The sequence below is a fragment of the Acinonyx jubatus genome, chromosome A2 (genome assembly GCF_027475565.1).
Source record: "Acinonyx jubatus isolate Ajub_Pintada_27869175 chromosome A2, VMU_Ajub_asm_v1.0, whole genome shotgun sequence".
Lineage (NCBI taxonomy): Eukaryota > Metazoa > Chordata > Mammalia > Carnivora > Felidae > Acinonyx > Acinonyx jubatus.
The window spans coordinates 113,702,875-113,713,863 of record NC_069383.1 but is presented as its reverse complement, the minus strand read 5'-3'; the positions used below and the strand labels follow the sequence as shown (position 1 = coordinate 113,713,863).

The window sequence follows — 10,989 nt, the reverse complement described above, 5'->3', positions numbered from 1 at the left end:
TTTGGAGCTATTCTACCTTGCTGCTTCGTGATCAGTGGGATTCTTTGGGGAAGATGCCTGTAATCTTACAGCAGATAAAATGCTACCATAGTTGGTCAATCTGAGACTCATGCCAACCCTCATGCAAGGTAGTTATCTCATGCAAGGTAGTTATCTCATTTTCCAGAAAAGGAAGCCCAACTTCTTGGAGGCTAAAGGAGGGCCACTCAGCTGATAAGCAGTAGGGTTGGGATTTGAGCCTGGGTCTGACTATCCCGAGAGGCCACATCTTTCCCTTTCAACTATGTGGTGACTTTCTGAGTTAAGAAGCTTTTCATACCCATAAGCATAGAAAAATTACGTATTTCCTTTTAAGAAGTTAATACTGTGTGGAAATATTTGGGAATTGGAAAGTAAGGAGGCACTCTCTTCTGTCTTGCAAATAAAGAGGAAGGAGACAGAGAAGAGTGTTAGCTGCATAATCATATGGACATATGTAATCACGTGTAAAATAATCACATAGTTTAAGGTTCACATGCCAACCTGATGAAAACAGCCTGGTTAGTACATATTTTAAAAACAAACGTATTTTACATTTATAAGTGAGTTAAACATTTCTAAAATTCTCATTCTTTTGTTGGAAAAAAGATCTTTTGCTTTTTTGGTCTTGAATAAAAATATCTGGAAAACATGTTTGTTGTTCTAGTTAAATAAAACCATTGACATCGTGGCATTTGTGCTAGCTGTGACTGTACTCCTAATGAAAATAGTGAAAAGATGACCTCAAACCCCTCCCTGACCTGCAGAATTGGAAATGGGTCATCTCCCAGTGAATTCACAGTTATCTGCTTCCATTAGCTTCATATTCTGGAATAGCTCCAGAATTCAAAAAAAACAAAAAAACAAAAAAACAAATTATTTGCAGCATCTGGTCTTCCCAAAAAGGAAACCTTAAAATTAACTCTGAGTTAAGAAAGATGCATAATAAGGTTGTGTTAAACAACTCGAGTGTGCTTACAAGAGAAAAACTTATATGGAATCTTCTATTGCAGGAATCAAATCAGGTCTAAATAAGTATTAAAGTTACAATTTAAGTGCATTTGATTAAAGAGTCCCAACAAGGTCTTTGAACTAAGACATAGACTGGAACCCTACTCACTTGGTTCCAAACAGTTTTTCAATATAAAGAACATGTAATTGGCCAAGGAACGGGGGTCAAAAACACAAATCCCGCAGGGTCAGGCAGGTAATGTAAACCAGAGTTTGGAGAGACAGGTTCCCCTCACCTGTAAGATGAAGGTAATGAAAATACAAATCTCCCAGTACTGTTGTAAGGATTAAATTAGATAATGCCCGCGAAAATGCATTCAGAGACATGGTTGTCGCTGTTAAGTCTCTGTACAAATAGTAACCATTGTTATTGTGGGATCTTCGCCCACTTGCTTTCTTTGAAGGACATCATGACTTCCTAATAAGCTCCCTTGTCTTTCACACACCCTTGACACACCCCCGTCTTTCTTCTTTCCCATCTGTGAGGAAGCTAAGAATCCGATAAAATTGCATAGCAGCATCTGAAAGACAAAAGTGAAACAAAATGGGATGTTCTTGCTTCATCATTTTCCTGAACCAGCTTTTGTGAGAGTTTACTATGGGCAAGGCATGGGTGGCTGGAAGAGATGAATAGAGTTCTTACCAGCCATCAAATGAAGAGAGAAAGAGCCTTCTTCCCACTGCAGAAAGAAGCCAGTATATAGACTGTCAGAAAACATCCATGCCCAGTGGAGATACAATGGGAGGGACACATGTTAATTTTCAACTGTTTAGTAGCATGTTAAAAAAAAAAAGTAAAAAGGAACAGGTGAAATTGGTATTAATATTAGCATTAAAAGTATATTTTGGGGGCATGTGGGTGGCTCAGTCAATTAAGTGTCCGACTTCGCTCAGGTCATGATCTCACGGTTCATGAGTTCGAGCCCCGTGTCGGGCTCTGTGCTGACAGCTCAGAGCCTGGAGCCTGCTTCGGATTCTGTGTCTCCCTTTCTCTCTGCCCCTCATCCGTTCACACTCTGTCTCCCTCTCTCAAAAATAAATAAACCTTAAAAAAATTTAAAATATATATATATATATTTTGGCTAATGTTTTCAAAATAATTATTTCAATATGCAATAAATGTAAAAAATTATTAATGAGACATTTACATTCCTTTTGTCATACAAAGGCTTTGAAATGTGGTGTATACTCTATACTTACATCACTCCTCAATTTGTACCAGTCATATTTCAAGGGCTCTATGGCTACATGTGTTTGGTGGCCACCATATTGGAAAGGAGGTCTATGAAACCTCTAGGAAAAATTGCTCAAGAAAAATGTTAACAAATGGGGTACCTGGGTGGCTCAGTCAATTAAGTGTCTGACTCTTTTTTTTTTTTAAATTTATTGTCAAGTTAGCTACCCTATGGTGTAGTCTTGGCTTCAGGAGTAGATACCTGTGATACATCACTTACATACAACACCCAGTGCTCATCCCAACCAGTGCTCTCCTCAATGCCTATCACCCATTTTCCCCACCCTCCCAACCCCCCACCCTCATCAACCCTCAGTTTGTCCTTTGTATTTAAGACTCTCTTATGGTTTGCCTCCCTCCCTGTTTGTATCTTATTTTTCCTTTCCTTCCCCTATGGTCATGTTAAGTTTCTCAAATTCCACATATGAGTGAAATCATATGATACCTGTCTTTCTCTGACTGACTTATTTCACTTAGCATAATACCCTCCAGTTCCATCCAAAGCATCTGACTCTTGATTTCAGCTCAGGTCTTGATCTCAGGGTCGTGAGTTAAAACCCCACATTGGGGTCCACGCTGGGTGTGGAGCCAGCTTAAAAAAATAAAAGAGTGTTAACATATAAACATTTAATGTTTGAATGTTTCTTCTACATTATGGGGGCTCTGAAGTTTTATCAGCTGAAAAAGGTCCGGAAGGCCCTTTTGACTTCAGCACCATTCAGATTCCCTCCAGAAACACAGCAAACATTCCTCCAGCTGACAGTTCACAGTTGGGTCTTTCTGTGGGCTTTGCCACCAGCCAAAGGAAGTTGCCTTGATCAGGGTAGGCCCCACATCCAATAACTTGTTGTTGCGTTAGTAAGAAGTCCTGACTGCCTTGTCTCAGTTTGGGACCACCCTGCAAAGCCACCCAGCTCCAGAGCTTCCTGAAGGAACGGCTGAGGCCCCTGTCACAGCTGCATCCCAGCTCAACTCGTCCCTCTGCCTGATCCTGCTGCCCTCTCTTTTTTTTTTGTTTAGTTATTATTATTTATTTATTTTTATATTAAAAATTTTTAAAGTTTATTTATTTTGAGAGAGAGAGAGAGAGAGAGAGAGAGAGAGCACAAGTGAGGTAGGGGCAGAGAGAGGGAAAGAGAACTCCAAGCAGGCTCCACACTGTCAATGCAGAGCCCAACGTGGGGCTCAAACACATGAACTGTGAGATCATGACCTGAGCCGAGATCAAGAGTGGAATGCTTAACTGACTGAGCCACTCAGGTGCCCCTGTTTGTTATTTTTGAGAGAGAGAGAGAGAGAGAGAGAGCTGGGGAGGGGCAGAGAGAGAGGGGGACAAAGGATCTGAAGCAGGCTCTGTACTGACTGCAGAGATCCAGATGTGGGTCTTAAACTCGCAAATGTTGAGATCATGACCTGAGCCAAAGTCAGACACTTAACCGACTGAGCCACCCAGATGCCTCTGCCCTCACTTTCTTACAGGTATCACTCTTGAGAGCATGCTTCCATACCCCTCCTGCAGGCAGATTCCCTTCTCAGAGCCTGTTTCCTGAGGAACCCTCCTAATACTTCTACCCCGTGTTAGGTTGCCCTTCATAAGGACAGCAGCTGTATTAACAGACTGACATTTTTCTGTGTCATACTTGCACAAGGATCCTGAAGTCTGTGGACCTCTTGTCAGATGATCGGCTATTTATCTGCACAAAGGAGGAAAATATGTAATCACTGCAAGTTCCCTGGTATAAGTCGCTCCAGGTTTTAGGAACGATACTTGGGTCTCCAATTTCTGTAAAAAAAGAAAATAGGGAGAAACCTGCCACCTGCCACTCAACATACAAATGAGGTAAGAGTGGATGTCACCGTGGCCCGTCTTGTTAGCCATGCTTCCTCATGCGTTGAGGTTTGTAGATTCTCAATTTAAAGGTCCCAACAACCTTTCTGAGAGCAACCCTGGGCCAGGGACAGGCTGAGGAATCCTATTTTCTGGTAGAGGATGGTAAGCAGTGTAGCTAACATCCAGGTTATCTTTGGCATAGCATTGGAGAGGGAACAAAGGGAATGTGATACCCTTTGATTTGTCTCCTTGTCCTGAAGTCTAGCTTGGCTTAAAAGATGACACACAGCTCTTGTGGGAGACCCTCAGACAAGACCCTAAATTCTCAAGCAAAAAAAAAAAAAAACAAACCAAAAATGTCCTACTACCTGCTCTTTGTCACCTCCTTACTTTTCCAGCCTTTAGGCTTGTTCTTACTTGCTCTTTCTCCGTCCACTCAACTTCTCTCGTTCCTTCAAGACCATCTCAAAGGGTTTCTCCTCCATGAAACCTTGTTTCATTTTGAAGGTTGATATATAATTCACATACCATTCTATTTACCATTTAATGTATTTAAACTATTGAATTTTAAGTACAATTCAATGGTTTATGGTATATTCACAGTTGTGCAACCATCCATCACCAAAATCACTTTTAGAACATTTTCTAAAATGTTTTTTTTCTTTTTTTAAGTTTATTTATTTATTTTGAGAGAGACATAGACAGCATGAGTAGAGGAGGGGCAGAGAGAGAGAGGGAGAGAGAGAGAGAATCCCAAGCAGGCTCTGCACAGCCAGCACAGAACCTGATGTGGGGCTTGAACTCATGAAACCACGAGATCATGACCTGAGCTGAAACCGAGTCAACGCTTAACTGACTGAGCCATACAGGCACCCCTCTTGTAGAACATTTTCAAAAACATTTTCAAAAAGGCACCCTGCATCCCTTAGCTGTCACTCCTAAGCCCTCCATTACCCACCTCCAGCCATGGGTAACTATTAATCTAATTTCTGTCTCTCTATAGTAGCATAATTTTTTCAAGGTTCATCCATGTTGTAGGATGTTGTCAGTATTTCATTATTTTTTTTAGATGTTTATTTATTTATTTTGAGAGAGAGAGAGAGAGAGAGAGAGAGAGAGAGAGAGAGAGAGAGAGAGAATCTCAAGCAGGCTTCACACTGTCAGCTCGGAGCCTGATGTGGGCTCAACCTCACGAACCCTGAGATCATGACCTGAGCTGAGATCAAAAGTCCTATGACCGACTGAACCACCCAGTGCCCCTTCAATTTTTTTTAATGCTGAATAATATTCCATTGTGTGGGATATGCCATATTTTATTTATTCATTCATCAGTGATGGATATTAGGTTATTTCCACTTCTTAGCTATTGTGGATAATGGTGCTATGCATATTCTTGTACAAGTTTTTTGTGGGCATATGTTTTCATTTCTCTTGGCTCTATAGCTATAAGTAGAATTGTTGGATCATATGGTAACTCTATGTTTAGCCATTTGAAGAACTGCCAGCCTGTTTTCCACAGCAGCTGTGCTATTTCACATTCCTGCAAGCAATGTATGAGGGTTGCAATTTCTCCACACCTTCATCAATGCTTGCTATTTTCTATCTTTTGATTATAGCCACCCTGGTGGGTATACAGTGGTATCTCGTTGTGATTCAATTTGCATTTTCCTGATGACTGATGTTGAGCATCTTTCCATGTGCTTACTGGCCATTTGTGTATCTTCTTTGCAGGAATGTGTATCCAGACCTTCTGCCCATTTTAAAACATGGTTACTTATCTTTTTATTATTGAATTATAAGTGTTTCTATATATTCTAGGTACAAGTACCTTGTCAAATATATGATTTGCAAATATTTTCTCTCATTTTTCTGTGGGTTGCCTTTTCACCTTCTTGATGGTGTCCTTTGAAGCACGTAAGTTTTAAATTTCGATGATATCCCATTCGTCAATTTTTTTTTCTTTTGTTGCTTGTGCTTTTGGTGTCATGTCTAAGAAGCTATGGACTAATCCAAGGTTATGAAGATTTAGTCATCTTTTATTCTAAGAGTTTTATAGTTTTAGCTGTTATATTCAGGCTTAGATCCATTTGAGATAATTTTCATACATGGTGGGAGGTAAGGGTTCAACTTCATTCTCTTGATGTGGATATCCACTTGTCCCAGCACTGTTTGTTGAAAAAAATCATTTTTCCCTCATTTATGTCTGGGTGCCCATGCCAAAAATTAAGAAATCAACTGAATGCATGAAACGTTTTTTGATCCTTCCAACTGAATGAGGACCCAGGCTGATGGAGTAGCCTCTATCTGGAACACCGCCAGTCCTGTGGCAGAGGGAAAATGAGACATGGTAAATTCTGGGCTGGCTCTTAAAATTTTGCTCAGAAGTGACACATATCACTCCCATTCCCACTTCATTAGCCACAAAAAGTCATAAGGCCAAACTGATGTCCTTGGAGAGAAGAAAATTACTCCTCCCATAGGGTGGGGAACTGCAGGGAAGGAAAACAGATTATTCTGGGGAACAGTAATACAATTTAATCCTTCCTCACCGTCCCCTGTATGACCCGACACCTTGTTCTTTTGGTGTTCTTCTGACCTGTCCATTACCCCTTAGCTTTCTTTTCCTGCCTCTTTCATGTTGGTGTTTCCCAGTGTTGTGAGCGTGGCTCTCTTCTCTTCATACTCTATAGACTTCCTAGGGGAATCTCGTCCATTCCCACAATCTACTACCTGCCAACTCTCCTGGTTACACTTCCAGCTTTTGACCTGTGTGGCCAACTGTCTACTGAACATCTCCCACAGACATTCCAAACTCAGCATGCCGAGACCTGAATTTATTACTGTCTTCATGCCACCCCAAATCTGCACCTCCTCCTGAATCCCCAGTTTGAGAAATAGCACACCATTCTCCCAGTTGCCCCAGCCAGAACCCTGGCACCTTCTTCATATTCAACCACCAAGTTGTACTGAGTCCACTTCCTGAACATCACTTGAATTCGTCCCTTTTGGTCCCTTCTCAATGAGTCTGCTCTAGGTTGCCATTATCTCTCATTCAGATGATTGGTCTTGTCCCTTCTAATCCATTCTTCATGTTGCAGACAAAATGATTTTTATAAAATGCAAATCCAGGTTGGCCACTCTCCAGTCCCCTACTGGCTCTCCACTGCTCCGGGGATAATGATTAATAACACTAAGAGGCCTTAGGAGACCTTTATGATCTGACTTCTGTTATTTCTCCAGCCTCACTTTTGTACAGTATCTGCGTGGCATTTTATTCATCTTGAGCTAGCTTTAGTTCCCTAAACACATTGTGATGTCTCCATTCAGGGCTTTTGAACGAGCACTTCCCTGTGCCCGGGAGAGTCTTTCCTTCTCTGCAGGGTAACTCCTACTTGTTCATAAAGCAACGGGCTGAACACCACTTAGTCCTTCTCTTCACACTGGATGAATACTAAGTGATTGAAAGATAGTTTAGCAAAGAGATTAAGAGGCAGGACTCTGCAAACTGATGGCCCAGTTTTGAATCCTGGCTGTCATCTACCAGCTTTGAAATGGCATGCAAGGCCTAACTCCTCTGTGCCTCTGTTTCCTCAGGTATAAATTAGGGAATAGGCCTTGAAGAAATGTCAGGTCATTTTCCCTGTTCCATTCAATCCTTCACTTGTTAAAAGTACTTTCACAGATACCCACCTGTGCCTATAAAACTAATTCATTTGCTCCTTACCACAGTTGGGATTTGGAGAATGGGCATTTCTGTGGATTAGACTAGCTCAGTAACTTTTTGGGAGGACAGTGTCTAGAGCAATGAGCATCTTCTCTGAGTCTAATGCAGCGGTATCTGGTTGTTAAGGTGACGGCCAGCTCCAGGACAACAGAAGGGCAAGGCTCAGGAGGGAGACATGGGGCTTGAAGACACATCGGCCACATAGTACCTAAAAGGAATTCATGATTGAGCTGGTAGTGCAATCCAAGACTCTGGCCCTAGAGACCCCTCAGCAACCCCCCAGGGAGCTACAGAATTACTAAGAAGTTATGTGACAAAGTATGAAGGAATATCTCTGACCACATGGACATTTTGACATTCATCTAGGGGTCACTTGGGTTCTGACATATGATTGTGGGCCAAGGCAGCCCACCAGTGTTGGATACTGTTGTATTTATGGTCTTAGCCAACTATGTTTTCTCCAGTCTCCCAAAGCCTGCTCACCTTTGAGCGGAGTGTGAACACTCAACCATCAACTCCTTCAGAGAGGGCCCAATGTCACCTGGCTGATTTGTGGTACAGCTGACCTGGAATCTGATCATGAGGCTATGGTCACCAAATCCAAAGCTTTTTCCAAGGTCACCTGGGTAATAAAGGGAAATGTTATCACTAGAAGCCATGATTCTCAATTTGTGAGGAAGCACTCTTTTGGGGATCAGGCCTTTCATTAGATGACTGTAAATTTTGGAACAGTGTTTTAAACAATTCTGGACAGAAATCAGAGAAATTTCTTTATTTAAGCTTTATTTAGTTAACTGGTTAGTTTTGCAGGGCAGTGAATAAAAGAGTCTCCAAAAGACAGGTATCAGTCAAATGGAAGTAATATCAACAATAACAGTACCCTTTAGTGAGCACCTATTGTGTGCTCAGTTGTGGAATAGCACAGTGGTTAAGAGCACTGAGCTCGATTCAGACTATTCAAATGTTTGGATTTGAAATCTTGGCTTTCCCATCTAACTAGCAGTGTGACTTTGGGAAAATTACTTAACCTGAGCTTCAGTTTCCTCATTTATAAGTTGGATAATAGTGCCTACTGATAGTATTGCTATGAAGATAAGAGTCATGAGAAATGTTCTGCAGAATAGTAAGCGCTATCAAATTCTCACTGTTCAATACGTAAAACCTGGAGCCATGCTCAACAGTAAAAGTTAACAAGAGTTAACTACAGCAATCCAATAAGGACACAGCTCCTTCAGGAATGAGGATTTGGGTCACCTCATCAGGAAAGGTCCAGGCGTCCACACCTTCCCCAGAGTCCATGAGCTTGAGGGACAGCTGGCTCTTGAGTTGGAGCAAGTGGTTCAGGCCTAAGCTTATCAGCCATGCTTCTGTACTTACTGGCTCAGGGATGGGCAAGTGACTCACTTAGGGCCCATGAAACCAGACAGAGGCCTGCTGGGAGTTGCTGGAAAGTTTTCTTGCTTTTCTAAGAGGAAGTTTGAAGGGAACCCGCTCTGTCTCCCCAAACGCAAATGGGGAAGCATATAGCCCTTGAAGTTGTTGCCAGCAGTCTCAGAACTATGAGGGGAGCCAGCCTCAGCATAAGGCCAACACCACAAAAGGCAGAGAGAAGAGTTGGAGAGAAACAGTCCTGAGCGATCCTGTCAACCTGCTGGATCAAACCAACCCTGAAGCCCACCACACCGTTAGCTTTTCAGTTCTTTGAGCTAATGTATTGTTTGTTGTTCAAGGCCCTCTGCGGGGGTTGCCTATTACTCAAACATTCCTGTTACGATAGGGAAGGCTCTGCAAGGGATGGTCACAGGCTCCTCACCCACAAGTCACTGTCATACGCCTTCTAGGAGAACAAAGAGAAATGTAAAAAGCCTAGGTCTAGGAAAATGTTGACATGACACTTGTGAGCTCTCAATGGAAAAAGCCAGGTGAAGAGGAGACTTGAGAGACAGAGGTAGCCACACTTCCCTGCTTGTCACCCGTGGGCTGCATGTCCACAACCGTACGCATAATTTCTCCGTTCACTGACTCTCACGTACCAAAACGCAGACCACAGCTAAAGCTCCTATGTGAGCAGGACACAGATGGTTTTGTATGTAAAGAGGATTCTTCTCTTCTCATGGTAAGTCCTCAAAGGCATTTGGGTCCCCCCTGGATAAATATCTAACACATACGTTTCAAAATCAAATATTATACAAACCAAGGTATCTTCAAATTCAAGCAATGGGTCAAAGTGACAAACGCTGTTCTGTCAAAAAGGATCACTTTATTCAACTACACATAACATATAAAAGCAAGCAAAATCAGGATGTTTTCCTCAGCCATCCTTTCCACATTTTGTGTAGTTTTAGTGAACTATAAACCACTGTTTTCTTCATGCCTAAAAGACAAAAAGAAGAGACGGTTAGAAAGTTGGGGCTTGATGACCAGATACTCTGCTAGAGCTTCCATGATATTCTCATCAGAGACCTGTCTTTGGAAGGCAGCAGTGATGGGCTGATTGGTGGGACCCAGGAGACCCTGAGAGCCTAAGATGATTAAGGATCACCATGGTCAACATAAGGGGGAGAGATTCTGATTTAGGCATTACTGCCACAGTGACATGAATGCCAAAGGTACCTGAGTTAATGGGATAAGTGAATCTTTCGAGTTACGAGCCTATCAAGTCTATCGTCAGTCTTTGACTTCAGTAGCTCTTTTAAAAACGAGAAAGGAAAACAAAGACAAAACTCTGCATGTAAATGGACATCCGCAGCCCCCCTTCTGACTCCCAGTGCCTGCATCCCAACCACCCCCAGCTCCCTGCCACTGTGTCACTGAGTACCCCACCGGCCTGCCCAGAACGGGTATCAGTTCCATCCCTCTCCATCTGTTTGCTCCATCCCCCTTTCAGATTCCTTCTGCAGAAGTGCCTTCCTGGACCCCCCAGGCCGATTCAGATGCTGGTCCTCCTGGTCCCACAGCACCTGTGCTGGCCACGCGTACAGCACTTACCACACTGCATGGTGCTTGTCAGTTTACTGAGCTGTACCTCTGCCTAGACTGGGAGCTCCTTAAGGACAGGGAGCATGCTTCATTTGTCCCTGTATCCCCATCATCTAGTACAGTGCCTGGCACATAGCAGGTATTCGGTATACGCTTTTGAAATGATGTGACAGATGCACCTCATCCAGATAT

General features: G+C 42.6%; 1 protein-coding gene across 8 annotated transcripts in view; it reads right to left on the bottom strand.

The window, feature by feature from the left end:
• Positions 1 to 10,058: 10,058 nt before the first annotated feature.
• The window catches only part of TAMM41 (TAM41 mitochondrial translocator assembly and maintenance homolog), a 49,171-nt gene continuing 48,240 nt past the window's right edge, over positions 10,059 to 10,989 (bottom strand). For all 8 annotated transcript variants that reach the window (XR_003415071.2, XM_053218938.1, XM_027042662.2 and 5 more), the window contains one exon: positions 10,059 to 10,192. Coding sequence is in view for 7 of the 8 variants with exons in the window: in XM_053218938.1 (XP_053074913.1) it covers positions 10,116 to 10,192 (77 nt within the window). In the remaining variant the exon portion in view is untranslated. The remainder of the gene's footprint in view (positions 10,193 to 10,989) is intronic.